The sequence below is a fragment of the Centroberyx affinis genome, unplaced genomic scaffold, assembly GCF_046629955.1.
Source record: "Centroberyx affinis isolate AG114_WGS23_722 - 3 ecotype Tasmania unplaced genomic scaffold, CSIRO-AGI_Caff_v1 ptg003228l_1, whole genome shotgun sequence".
NCBI classification, from domain to species: domain Eukaryota; kingdom Metazoa; phylum Chordata; class Actinopteri; order Beryciformes; family Berycidae; genus Centroberyx; species Centroberyx affinis.
In genome coordinates this window covers 129,866-144,930 of record NW_027281263.1, presented here as the reverse complement: position 1 = coordinate 144,930, position 15,065 = coordinate 129,866, and the positions used below count along the sequence as shown (strand labels likewise).

At 39.6% G+C, this 15,065-nt stretch overlaps 1 protein-coding gene across 6 annotated transcripts in view; it reads right to left on the bottom strand.

The window, feature by feature from the left end:
* Window positions 1-15,065, bottom strand: part of LOC139660160 (unconventional myosin-VI-like) — a 146,386-nt gene that overhangs the window by 53,659 nt on the left and 77,662 nt on the right. For all 6 annotated transcript variants that reach the window (XM_071538232.1, XM_071538227.1, XM_071538228.1 and 3 more), the window contains 2 exons: window positions 7,563-7,601; window positions 7,152-7,245 (listed from right to left, as the gene is read on the bottom strand). In XM_071538232.1, the coding sequence (XP_071394333.1) occupies window positions 7,152-7,245; window positions 7,563-7,601 (133 nt within the window). The remainder of the gene's footprint in view (window positions 1-7,151; window positions 7,246-7,562; window positions 7,602-15,065) is intronic.

Sequence of the window (15,065 nt, the reverse complement as noted above, 5' to 3'; positions counted from 1 at the left end):
AACCCGAGAACCCGAACACATTATCCCTGTCTTAGTCTCCCTTCACTGGCTCCCTGTAAAAGCATGCACTGGTTATTAAGTCCTGCTTCTAACTTACAAGGTATTACACAGCCTTACGATGCATCAGTGATTTACTGACGCCCTGTAAGCCTGTCTGCGCTGTCTGCTCACAGCACGCAGGAGCAAGCTCACAACAAGCTTCCTGCCATGGTGAGGGAGTCTGGCATTGTCTCAGGGAGCGATCGCATCTAGAGTTTTGTTAGTTTGGTCCAAACCTTAGACTGTGAAACCAGATGCTCTGCTTCATGACTTGCATAACTTGTAATTTTATTTGGTTGTTTGTTTGGTGTGTGTTTTGATTATTTCCCCGTTCCCATACTGTGTTGGGTTTCTCTGCCTCTGCGATGTATGGAACATTTGTGTCTGATAGTCTTATCTGGATTGTTCTTTGTTTAGTTTCTTTTGCGTGTTTTTTTTTTTTTGTTCCCTTTTCCCTTTACCCTTCGAGAGGTCCTTTTGTCCTCTTGCTAGGCCGTCATTGTAAATAAGAATTTGTTCTTAATTGACCTGCCTGGTTAAATAAAGATGGACGTAGTGAGTGGGACCGTTTTGAAGCCTGGAGATCGGGTTTACGGTCACCGCCACATTGACATTTTTTGGAGCCGGAGCAGCCAAACTGAAGCCGAGGGTTGACGCAGAGCCGCAGTGCCACCTGCTATTGGCCCGTAATAGGCGACCTGTCAATCACTAGGAAAACAACCCTGTTTTATATCCGTTATATCCCGTTAATGACACTATTATTTTGAAAATCTCCATAAAGACACACATTAGAAGAAGTGAAATTAGCTACTGAGACCATAACTGACTTTATATTTTTTTAGCAGAAGTTGGGTTAGAGGAACTGCTGCTTGCCGCCACGTCAGGATTGGCTTCAAAATTCACCCGTGGTTTTGGCCGCTTGGTCCGAAGCATAGTGGAAAATTTTACTTTGTTGGCATTTGGATCATTCAGGTTCACACTGCCCAATCGCAAGAGAACGAAGGCTTGTACACAAGTCACATGACTCACAAGCAGCTTGTCTTTTGGACAGAGTTTTGGTGACCTATCATCCCACCAGGTTAGAGATTTTGGCGGGCCAAAACAAATCTTATTCCAGTTCCTGTAACTTCAGCTAAGAATGATGGACTTATATGTCAACACCTTGTAACTTATGTGATACATTATGTGTAACCTTTCCTCTTTTGTGTTACCGCCATTGTTTTTCCTTCTTTCCTTTTTTTTTTTTTTTTTTTTTTTTTTTTAGGGGCATTTGTTGTTAGTTTGTGTGTTTGTTCTGTTGTATTTCTATACCGCTTTTCAAAATCAATAAACAGATTGACAGTTAAAAACAGTAAAAAAAAAAAAAAAAAGAATGATGGTCTTAATGATGATGGACCAGTTCAGAACAAATTAAGAAATAGTTGAACATAAGCATTAGTCACGACTGCAGTTTGCCCTCAGTTCATTTTGTTCTGCTTGGCTTTCCAAGCATGACGTCCGTCCGTTATACCCACAAACCCTTGCGTTTGGGGTTGTTCCCTGTAGTTTCTTTCGACTACGTTCTCACTCCTAACGAACCGCACTGCAGCTCTCCTGGAGGAGGACCAACACCGGCACTTTCAGGCATCTCGGTGCCGTTATTCTGTGCCACCCGAGTTCGAACGCCATCATTGCCAGCTGCCCAGATTAACTACATTGAAGGAGTAAACACTCCAAAGATGGACTAACCCACTCCAGCCACGCTCGGTGTCAACCTGCCCTCAGTGTTTAAATCTAGACTCAAGTCCCATTTATTCAGCACAGCCTACGATCTACCTTGTCAGCCCATTCCTCTCTCTTTGTTTACTTCACTGCAGTCTATCATTCACTCACTTCACCTGCAGATTGCACTGCTTTTGCCCAGACACGCACGCACACACACACAGAGTTTATCGTATACTTGCTTTATTTCTTATTTTCATTATTTTTTATGTTTTTCAGTCTGTTATTTTCTATCCTGTTGCTAAAGGTGCTCTATGAATAAACCTGACCTGAGTTGACACGGTACACACGATAACACACGAAACGATATGCTTGTTTCCATGACAACATTATCGAAATTCCATGTCAGCCATCTTAGGTGTACCAAAGGAAATTGCCATTGCTATGTCCTAATTCTGTTAAGTAGCTTATACATACAATCCTAACAGTGCACTAACCAATGTGCCATTTCTGCATGGCACTTTCAACATACTGCATTCAAACCATGCTTAAGTCCATTGGTTGGTTTTATCATCACATCATGTAGCATTATGGGTAGTTTTTCATTTTCGTTAGTATATCGCCGATGTCTACTCAACGAAATATGGATGTCAGCAATATAACATTCAGATATATTTTCATTACACTGAAGCTGTAAAAAAAAAAAAAAAAGCCTACTAAATCATTTTAAATTCAATACTGACGTAGCCGACTGATCAGTAGGCGCTGCACGCACTTCAGACGGGAGACGTGATCCAAAAGGCGTTTGAAAGTGTAATAGTTATTAAGTTATTCCAGCCTCAAGCCACTGAGGTAAATCTCACAGAAACCTCAAACACAGAGAATAAAACAGCTGTTCCTTACTGAGGAGACTGTAATTAGCACAAAAAATTACCATTCTCCATGTGAAGAGTTCTGTTCAAAAACATTATCCATTTTGCATAGTTGTGCAAGTTCAATTATTCAATATCTCTAAAATATACACTCTGGACTTTCGGTCTGGACCCACCTGACCGAATGTTCTATGTTTCTCATTCTCTTAAAGTCATTTTGATTTAAGGCTTCTGCTTAAATGCTTGAAATTAGTTTCTTAGACAAATATAAACAGTGAAGTTGATCCTATGTATGAATTTCTTTCCAAAGCCTTTGTCTTTCCATCAAGGAAAAGGGCGGCTACTTTAAAGAATCTAAAATATAAGATAGTTTGGATTTGTTTAACACTTTTTTGGTCACACTGCATAATTCCATTTGTGTTATTTCATAGTTTTGATGTCTTTACTGTTATTCTAAACTCTATTCCAAACTTTTGACACCTTAGGTTCCCTGCTATTCCTTTAAGAGCACCATCATTTGTTTTAATTTTGTGATATCAGTCATTTTTGTAGGTATAGGTGTCACCATTTTCCAGCTGTCCTGCCTGTACACAGATTCATCCTCTGTCTATTCCAAACTATCACCATTCTGATTCCCGATCCAATAAACCTGATAAAGAGCCTGCTGGGTGAAGTCAGACGCACAGTGTGCAGTATCTGGGCAGGGCATCGCAGAGTTTGTGTGGATGAAAACAAAATTGGAATCTCCAAGGATATTGAGCACAAGCTTTTTTTTTTTTTTCTCTCCAAATTGAACATGGGTGGGTGGGTGGGTGGGTGGGGGGTATTTGCCTCACAGGCTTTCCGGTGTGGGGGAGAAGAAAAGTTTAAAAACTGTCAAATAGAACAGGTTTCAAAGTCCCACAGCGAGGCCACAAGACGGCAATCTGGGTCTGGGAGCAGAGGAGGTACAGGCAGGCGCGGGACGGCAAGCCGCCCGCACAGAGTGAAGAATAAGAACGCTGGTCTGCCCTCGCTTAAAAAAACACTCGGGCTTTCTTCATTTCTAGATTTGCATGTGTAAGTAATAAAATTAATACTGTGTTTTTTTTATATGAATAACACACTCTATTCTTTTGTTCTTTGTTCTCAGAGTAGAGTGTCTTTTTTTCTCTACATACCACGGTGAGGTAATCAGTGCATGTATGTGTGCACGTGTGCTATATATATCAGTGCTTCTCAACGTGGGGTCCGGGGACCACCGGGGGTCCTTGAGGGAGTTCCAGGGGGTCCCCGGCAAACTGATGAATTGTTAAACTTCAGCATTTCATTTACAAGAAGTTAGAGAATGTAGAAGAATGACTGTTTTGATCATAGTTTCTCTGTTATCTCTCTACCTACAATACAGAATTCTGGACAAAATCATATCTAACAATAAAAATATTCTAAGATTTGGGTCCGAGAGACAAAATCTCATCAAAAAGGGGTCCGTGGCTCTAATGTGGACTAAACTAGGGGTCCTTGATATGAAAAAGGTTGAGAATCACTGCTATATATGGTTATGAAATTATTTTGAGTGTTCTTATAGGTGAATAATTGTTTATGCTATTCATACGTGTGTTTCCGTGTGTCCCATATTAGGTGAGGTTTTTTGGCTTTGAGCCAAGAAATCTGAACTGTGGGTTTGGCTTTATGCCGAGATTTATGTTTTTGTTTACTCTAGTGTATAAAAGCAAGTGTATTGAGTTTCACTTCTTTGTCACTTCTCTGTTACCCGTTTGGAACACTGAACTGAACCATGCATGTCTGAATAAAGAATCCTCGGAAGACTCTTGAACCTTTGCTCATTCATTTTGACCCACAAGGGTGAGACTCATTTTTCCCCTACACATGTAACTCTTATCCAGAGTGAGTTGCAGTGTGTGAGAAGGCAGTGCTTCAGCATCTAGCTCAACAACGCAAGATTTGGCTGTTTTGAGGGAATCGAACCTGTGAACATTACTGGATGGTCACTCAAACCATTAGTCCACCCTGTTCTTACCAACGCACAACCCAAGAAATTCAGAGCACAAATGTTTTGTCACTACAACCTTTTTTGGTTGTTGGGTTGCTTTTTTGAGGGTGGAATGAATTCAATCTAAAAAAAATATATATTTATTCTTAACCCCTCGCACCCTTGATTTTCCCCTTAAATTTCCTCTTATGCAGCTTCAAAGTTAGAAAAAACACATCCATATTCTATATCTGCTTGTTCCAACGCTCCATTGAAGCTCTAGCTGCTTATATGTGAAATATTCAAACCCAAGATGGCATTTTTTTTATGGCTGCACCATTACATCAAATGGAAAAAAAATCTAGCTGTTTGTGCATTATTTTATACACATTTCCTTGTACTTCAGTTTGATGTGTTTGGTAACCTTCGGATCTTGACTAGAATTTAAAATAAAGTTCTGTGGGTTTGAACAAAGCTTGGCTGTGAACATGTGTTTGTGATGATGGACCACATGCAGGACCAGCAGGGTAAAAGTGGATGACATGCAGCAAAGGTTGTGTGGTAGATTTGAACCATCGGCATAACACCCAACCAGAATGGCTTGCATCTTTCTTCTTTGGTTGCCATACACCCCTGGTTCTAGGCACCATAATAGTTAATGGGGTGCCGTGGGGGGGCGGGGCGAGGACAGTGATTTGTTCACTCAGAACTGCCTTTGTGATTGGAAATGTTTTAGACTTTGAGTCACTCCGTCCCGACTTTGTTGTTGATGTAATTTGACCCTGTTTTGACCCAAAACTCAGCAGCACATTTTTTAACTTTGGTTGATTATTTTTCCACAAAAAAGGTTTCTCTAGTTGGTTTTAAAGTTAAGTGAAAGTCAGCTTGTTAGTATTGTTCCTTGAAACCAGTGTGGTACCTTAAAAAAACACAGTTTTTGAAAAAACACATTTTTCACCCAGAACAGCCTTTGTGAGCGGCAGATGTTTTGGTTGTGAGGCATTTCCTCTGTCGGAGTGGATGCCTCCGTTTGGCCTTGCCTCTAAATCTCTTTGGCATTTTGAAATTTAGATTAGATCCACCAGGCATTTATGATATAGTGCAAGAAGAAATTTTGTCTCTGTTCTTCTGATAACTGAAAACCAGCTCATTTGATTTGATGGGATAAGGAAAGATGAGATTAATTGATCTCAGAATCGTGTCGTCTCTGCAGCTGCAAAGACAAGAGACGCAGGCTGGTGAACAAAGAATGAAAATGCAATTAAAGGATGCGAATAGAAAGGCAATAAAGGATATAAATAAAATGCAATACAATGAAATAAATTAAATGAATAATAAATACAGAACATCTCTGTGATGGTAATGAAAAGCTGCTACTGCTAAAAGGAATTCCCACTCTGACGCCACTGGCTGCTTTACAGATTTGATTGATTTACACTCAAGTTCAAAGAGCACATAAGATGGAAGTGCAACTGTGTATCACTGGCTATTTACACACCCAGATGTACAGAACACATGCGGTGGATGTGCGTCAGTGTTAGCATCATTCATTGAAACTGACATGGTACAGACTGTTAGCATTATTCAGTGAGTTACTTTGATCCTCAAGCACAGTAACTGCACAGGGAATTGTTCTTGGAGACACTGACTTCACCCTTTTTTCACTAAAACCAACAAAGCAACCAACTGTTTTCAAAGAGGAAAACCAACAATGATAATAAGTCACATTTAGGGAAATTGAAGGACAAATGTAGAAACTTTTGTATCTTTTGAAATATGATAACCGCCTTGTGAATCCTTTTAATGTTGATGTTTTTAATGTGGTTGTTTTATTTAATTTTGTAATATTTATATTCAAACACCCTTTTAAAATTTATGTTTCCAATGTGGTTGTTTTATTTTAACTATTTTATTTGCTTGCTGTATGTTTTGTCCTATGTATTTTTTTAATTGCAAAGAGTATTAGGACCATGCTTCATGGTGATTCTGCACTTAAATAAATTGATTGATTAATTGATTGATTGATTGATTGATTGATTGATTGATTGATTGATTGATTGAAGAAAACATGAAGGAAACTAACAAATTCAAATGTAATGTATTAATGCATCTTCCTAAAGCTATGCTAGGCAATTTTGCATGTTGGCAGCTCCAAATGGCAAAGAGAGGTAACCGTATCTGAACCGTTTGAACTTCAATACCCAGAAATCATAAAATATGTCGTCAGTAAACATCACACAGCTCCCTCATGTTTACCAGCCCGGCCGGTCTGTGATGCTTTACACCAAAGAGAAACCAAAGAGACGAGAGAGGAGAAGATCTAACGCTGCTGAGTCCGGCTTTCTCTGCTGCTGTTTAGGAGACAGTTGGGGGTTTCACTCTGAAGTTTCAAATCGTTTTCTGCCACTACGGGCTGGACAGGATTTCCCATCAGTGACCGTTCACAACACCAGAATTTAATTTGGGCAAATATAGATGAACACAGAGCATCTCAGTTAGGAGGGACGGGACGAGGAGACGGGTGTATTTTTACGGAAAAATATAAAAAAATAAATAGCCGTACTGACCAGAACACTGCAGCTGGGAGAGAATCTGAGCTCCTTCAAACTGATGACTGATCATCTTCAGGTTGGGCTTGATACAGCGGATGAAACTGGAGCCCTGGAGGAGGGAAGGAGAGAGAGAGAGAGAGAGAGTGACAGAGGAGAGATAGAGATATGACAGGCAGAGCGAGAGAGACAAGGAGGGAGAAACAGATATAGAGAGAAACAGAGAAATCATTAACCTCACAGCAGGACCATGGGCCATGTCCTAAGTTCAGCACATCCGTCATATTTAACAGTCTGCGCACCGGCTCAGGATATGATGGGTTGACAAAATTGGTATTTATCTCCCATGAGAGCTACAAAGCTATATTACAGGGAGGCCGATCTTTACTGTATGGGTCCAGCAGGACGAAACAATCAGGAGGTACTGACCGTGCTGCGCAGCTTGTCCAGCAGAATGTTCAGCTGAGTCTGCACAGAGACACAAAAAGAAAAGGTTATGATGACAAACCGACCACATCACACCAATACAGACTGGAGTTTTAGTTCTATAAAACATTTCTCTGAATCTAAGCCACTCTGGAAGCAGAAACAATCTCATTGGTTGAGTTAAACTTCAGTGGGCGGAGCCAAAGAACCACAGTTTTTTTGGTGCACAAGTTAGCTAACTGGCAAACTTCAACGGCAAAGAAGGAACTCTGGTCAAAATATAAATGTAAATGGCAATGACTTATTTTTTCAGAAAACAAAAGGGACTGGAGCACACCGATTGATTTACAGCCTTTAATTGTGCAAACAGACTAACATTTCAACACTACTGTGTCTTCATCAGAGTCAAAGTGGACAAATCCATGAGGCAAACAACATATATAGTCAACCTAGACCAGGTGTACAACTGTCATTGGATAATTGGTTGAACAAGGTTTCAAATCTATTGGATAATGAATCCAAGGGTGGGAGTTGCCATAGTCAGTGTCCAAGTGCCACACCCCTAACAACATGTCAGAAACAAAAGAACATAGACCTCTATTAAAGTTACAAAGATAAAAGTACAAAAAGTACAAGTACAAACATCCGTCAAGTGTGCCAAATTCGAGGAAACATGACAAACTCAGTTCTTCATTTTACTTATTTTTTCATTCATGACCATGGCATTCATGATGTTGAAGGTCAGCAGCTAGCTAACTAGCTTACCTAGCTAGCTATAGGCTAGTATGGCTAGTTTGAACTTGAAGGTCAGCTAGCTAACTAGCTAACTAACTTAGTATGGCTAGATTGTATTTTTTCTAATGTTACTTAGCCAGAGAAACTGTGGTTTCTTGTAGTGCTGACAATGCATTTATAATACATGCTTATTCTACTGTTGCTCTTGCTTTATGTTACTCTGGATGTGAAGAGCATCTGCACAATGTAAATGTTGACTAATTAGGTACATAATGGAACAAAAGAGGAGCGTATGGTAAATACACAGCGTTCAGAAGTGGCAGATTGTGTGTGTGTGTGTGTGTGTGTGTGTGTGTGTGTGTGTGTGTGTGTGTGGCTAACTAGCTAACCTAGATAACTTAGTATGGATAGATTGTATTTTTCCAGTTAGCAACAGAGCGCTAGGCTTCATAATATTAGCTTCCTCCTCTCTTACCTCTTGTCTTTTTCCACTGAGCTTCAGTCTAATGTTACCAGAGAAACTGTGGTTCTTTGGCTCCGCCCACTGAGGTTTAACTCAACCAATTAGATAATGTCTGCCTCCAGAGCAGCTCTGCCTCTGAGAAATGTTCGTTCAACTAAAAACCCAATCTGCATGTCTGGAGTATTTATTTACCGACGCACAGGATTTGATGTCGCAATTCTTTGTGCCATAATCCAAGGTGAGCGTCCGTACAGAAGCTCAATTCAGACGTCAACAGAATGATGCTCTAACTCACACAGGGTGACAACAGAGGACATCAGGTCTCCGCCGTTATAAATCTACAGCACCATCAGACAGGCAGAGCCATTCACCAGCCTGCTAATCTAAATGTTACAGGGTGAGAGTGTCACTGGGTTTATCAGCCAGTCTCCTCCCAGCACATCTGTTTATTTGAATCAGACCCATGACTCAACAAGTGAGCCACCGTCCAACTGTGATCTGTGATGTCATACAGACGAGACGGATCCCAGGATTAAGAGTATATCTGAAGAGTTTTGCTCCAAATTGAGATAGCCATGACTGATAGCAGAAAATTCAAACAAATTATAGCACCTTTAAAAGTTAGTACATATTTTAAGCCACCAGCTGACAGAATTTATACTTTTACTGACTGTATTCTCTATATTTCAGAGATACTGGATGATAAACTCAAATGATTTCTACAATAACTGGTAAGACGTTGACTCATAAACCAATATCTACTAAAGCTAAACTGATACAACAGTAATATAATGTTTACTGAGGTGTAAAAACTCAAACAAGCGTCCACAGAATCTCTCCTTCACTGTCACCAAGGCAACTCCGCATTTCAGATCATGCTTTTGTTGGTTTTAGACAGCTGTTCATATTCACAAAATGAGAATGGACAGTCACAAGCCATAAGCAAACCACATATGAAACCTTTATTTGTATATATATGTTTATATTTACAGCAGGGATTGAACCTGTGGCTGGTCTCTAAGTGTTAGGCCACCCTGCCTTGTAGAAGTACCATTTCAGCAGTCTTTGCTACGAACACCACTGGGACACTCATATATTTTCATATCATATATTCATAGATTTCAGATAAACAGCTAGTGTATACAGTAAGCTGCAGCATGCTGTAGCTCGCAGGAGCAATCAGGTAGAAAGCCAAACACATGCATGATTAAGTCGAGGTCGAAATCTTCTGATCTATAATACGATTTATATCTTCTCTGGCAGCCGGCGCACCGGGCAGCTTCTGCCAGCAGGCGAGCACAGCGGCCAATAAATAACATGACTCGCACTCGCAGTGCCAGAATTTCAATGGGGTATTGTATTACGGTCTGGAAAGCGTGGGAACAATTAATCTGAGATGGTCGACCCTTGCACAGTCTGCAGCTGAAGACGCTGCTGAGCTGGGCAGGACGGCTCACTCTGCCGCCAGCCAGAGGAAAGCATTAGGCTACGATAAGCTTTTGCAAAGAGAAGTATTTCTAAATTGACTATGCATTAGCAAGAATCTTCTTCTTTGCCATAACTGCCAGCCGTCCTGGGCCACAGAGTATTAATTCTTTGCATTTGTTTTAACTTACTCAGAGTACCAGTTGGGTGGGGCTTCTGATAAGGTTTTGCAAAGAGAAGTATTTCTAAATTTGCAGAATATGCATTAACAAGATCTCTTCTTCTTTGCCCTGACTGCAAGTAATCCTGGGTCAAACAGTATTAATTCAAAGCATTTGCTTTGAATTAATACTCCTGCTTGGAGTACCAGTTGGGCGGGGCTTCTGATAAGGTTTTGCAAGACTTCATAAATTTGCAGAATAGCCATTATTACAAGATATCTGTTGCAGCTCCAGAAGTGGCCCAGTATGCTTCCATGTAATTCAATTGAAGTGTTCTCACTATCTGAAAGAGCTTTGTTTACAGAGCCATCATAACCTGCACTAAACTATATGCATAACTAAACTATCTTACAAAAACTGTGTTACAAAAAATAATTTCCTCTCATTTCTTTTACTCCTTTATTATTGATGATCCATGAATATCCCAAGGAAACTGGACTGTGTTTTTTACTCATTCCACTGTGTGGCTGCTGTTGTTTTGACCTGCTTCTCCTTATTATTAGTTGCTTGTAGTGTTGATGATGCATTTATAATGTCTGCTTATTCTACTGTTGCTCTTGCTTTAAGTTACTGTGGGTGTGAAGAGCATCTGCACAATGTAAATGTAAATGTAGACTAATTAGGTCCATAATGGAACAAAAGAGGAGCGTATGGTGAAGACATACACAGCGATCAGAAGTGGCAGATTGTGGAGGAGGGTGTGTGGGTGTGTGTGTGTGTGTGTGTGTGCGTGTATGTGTGTGTGTGTGTGTATGTATGTGTGTGTGTGGGGACAGGTTGTGGACATGGGGCGGCTGCTAGCTGTTATTAGCATAACAGCAACACGCTCGTTTGTCCACTAATGCATTTGACACAAGTCAAGTGTCCTTATCCTACTTTACTGTTACCTTTCATCCTTCAGCTGATGCTCTTCACCAATTTAAATGCAGCCTATGTTTTTATGTCTTGGTTTTCTTGTATATATTCAATTAACTTTATTTGTCCCCGAGGGGCAATTGCAGAGGCACGTAGAGTAGTACAATTTACAGTGATATATGATACTGATATTACTCTATTTTTTTATTTGTTTATTTAATCCACAGTTTGTCAGTTTATGTTGATCCAGCTTCTGCTGCTGATGGAGAGACAACATCTGTCCTGCAATGGCTGGGATTTAAGATGGAGTGAAGTACAATACTTCAACAAAAAATTGCTTAAGTGAAAGTAAAATTACTGACGTCAAAGTCAAAGTACTAAAACTTAAGTACTAAATACAAAGTACAAGTACACAAAAAAGTTACTCAATTACAGCAACATGAGTACATTTTTGTAAATTTTTAAGGAGAAACTTTTAAGTCTCCTCCTCCTTTAAAACTTTTGTGTTTTTATTTTTATTTTGTATTCCTTGTTTCATAGCTGCTCTATAATTACTTCATTGAGGTTGTTGCTGTAGTTGTGTTTTTATCAAGGCCTTTTCTATGAGGCTTTTATTATGATTTTTATTTTATTTGTGTTTATTTACTATTCTATTCTATATTTTACTGTTGTTCTATTATTTATTTAATTTGTTCTTGTTTCAGTTGTGTTTTTATTGACATTAGCTCATATCTTTACTCCATGCTTTTATTTGTTGTGAAGCACTTTGTAACAATTGTTTTGAAAGGTGCTATATAAATAAAGTTTATTATTTATTATTAAATGTAATTAGTTACTCCCACCCTTGCTCTCTAGCCACTAGACAGTTTCCTATTTCCCCTGAAGTGACTGAGATTCATCACAACTTGTTTTAGTCACCCTCTGCCCCCCTCTGCCCCTCCCACCCCCCCCCCCCATCCCGACCCAAAGCTCAATTTCTGTGTGTCTGTCTGTATTTCTCTCCACACCTTTGGAACCTTAATCATATCTTGGATGGAGGGAGGACACACGGGGCGAGGGAGGAGGAGGAGGAGAGACAATGGGATGAGGAGGCTTTAGAGAACTCAGGTGACACTCAGGAGCTCACAGCTAATATGAACTCAATCTGCTGCACACCCAGTCAGCGCTGAGCCGTCCTGAGGCGGCCGGCGGCTTTCAGGCCGCTCAGATCACTGCGACACGTCTCCATGCTGCACCGCAACTCTGAGTGCTGGAGCTGCACAGACAGACACTGTCTCTGTCTGTTAAGTAAGAAAAGTTTATATATACACAGCGCCTTTCACAGAGCAAAGTCACAAAGTGCGTCACAAGAGCAAAACCTGACCTTGGCCAGAAATATCACTGTCATCTTCACTTCGTAAAAAACTTTTCTAGACAATCATTACACCTATTTTATTCTGGTTAAATTTGCTAATTTCAAGTATGTTTTTAGATCATTTCTGGTATGTTTATTGTAATTAATTGTTTGCAAATACAGTCTTTTGAAAAGGTACAATATAAATAAAGTGTATGTAAAAAGGGGAATACCACAGAATTTCACTTTACAAATACATTGCATCAATCTTCTTGGAGATTCATAATATCATTCCTGGTATGTTTATTATAATAACTGTTTGCAATACAGCCTTTTGAAAACTGCTATATAAATAAAGTGTATATAAGGAGAATACCACTAAATTTCACTTTACAGATTTGTTGCATCAATCTTCTTGGAGATTCATAATATCCGCCATAGAATAACACCTAGCGTACAACTTCATTGAGAATGAATGGAGAAAGATGGAAAAGCTGACTGTGGCACTATTCTGGACAATTTTCTTCATTTTCATTTTTGGGTGAAGTATTCCTTTAAAGTTAACATTTTGATGAAAACAGTGCTGAAAAAGAGCATGTGTGCAAAGCAAAACTTTTCCCTGAATGAATAAAGGTTGAAACAAAAAGAAAAAAAAAACAACAGATATGATGCTATATCTTCATACATACAAGGAGCCTCCTAACCTAACTTGTGGTCCAAACTGCAGCGCTGGGTACCGAGTCTGAGCCTGCGGTGACAGACAGCGGCCGTGTGCTTTAAGCTCGGCTCCGGGACGCAGCGCGCATATAAATCATGTCCCCGCACGCATGAAAGGCCAAACTATTTGTACATCAAAGACGCCAAATGTTCCGATGAATCCCGTAAAATATTTCCCCTCTGACTGTACGCCGCGCCGCTATCTGGCACCGGCTGTGATAACAAACATGAACATCGCTCCCTGGGGTTGTGTATTTTTTTTTTTTTTTTTTTTTTTTTTTAGCAGACATGATTGAGTGGGGTAAACCGCTGTGGTTTCTGGCTCACCTTGCCTTTGGTGAGGTGATACATTAGTACACACATCAAGGTGAGAGACGCCGGGCCGGGTGAGTCACAGCAGAGACGAGCGGGGACAAAAAAAAACTTCTTTTTCCTAATTTTTACTATGGAAGTCCATGAAATTTGACAGAGAAAACTTACTGAAAAGCACAGGTACTGTACTTTTTTGTATATATTTGTACTTTGTTGTATATATTGTAGTATGATGCACATATTTGTACATAATTCTTATTTCTCTTATTTCTATATTATTATTGTTATATATTGTAGTATAATGCACATATTTTACATATTTCTTATTTTTATTTTTCTTATAATATCTCTATGCTTATATATATTTCTCTTCTAGAATGTGGGCAACTGCAACGTAACCCGATTTCCCCTCGGGGATCAATAAAGTATTTCTGATTCTGATTCTGATTTCAGATACAGTGATTCTTTCCATACCCATGAGATACAATCAAATGCATCTATAAGTGACACAGGTATTCCACACTTATATAGCTATATTCTACACCCTAAAATCCCCTTAAAGACGTACTGAAGAAGAAGAAGAAGAAGAAGAAGCAGAAGAAGAAGAAGAAGAAGAAGAAGAAGCAGAGTGCTGACAGCTTGCCTCTGATGGTTGGGACCGGAGTCTGTCAGATGTGTATGGGGCAGCGCAGCCAAAATTGGGTCCGACTGTTAAAGGTGCTGCGTGTAGCATTTTTAAAACATCAATAAATCTTTGTCAAATTAATTGTGATACCTTGGTATAACAAATGAGAACATGGTAACCTCTATCTCATGCCGGTGCTTCTCCAAATTCAGACCGCGTCTCCCATGAACCTCGTTGCTTTCTGTCACAAAGAGCAGAGAGTAGAGATCTTTGCTCCTTTGGTTTTCTTTTTGGCTAAGCAGAAAAGGATCAACATGTTGGAAGTGATTTCTCCGTCTTCCTTCATCACATACTAAAAAGATACAATCTCCTTAGCCTTGAGAGCTTTTCTCAAATTAGTTTTCAAATGTATCAACAGTCGAGCCCCAGAGCCTCTTTCCAGATATATCCAAAGACAAGACAGTAACAGAGTAACTAGGAGCATGGGGAATGGCAACTGTAAAATACCACATTGTAGATCTAAATTTGGACAATCAGCTTTCTCCATAAAGGGCTGTCAACTCTGGAACACATTACCAACTGAAATCAAATTAATTCCAGATATAAAATCTTTTACAACAAAGGTTAAGTGCTGGCTAAAAGCAAACCAGAGCTGTACTCATTTTTAGCTAATTGTACTCTAAATTACTATTGGTGTATGGTGTATGTGTATTGGTGTATTGTGGTATGTGTATTATGGTATGTGTATTTTATTGTATTTCCATATCTGTAGTGTATTGTGGTTTTATGATACTGAAAGCTGTATATTTTAATTACACTG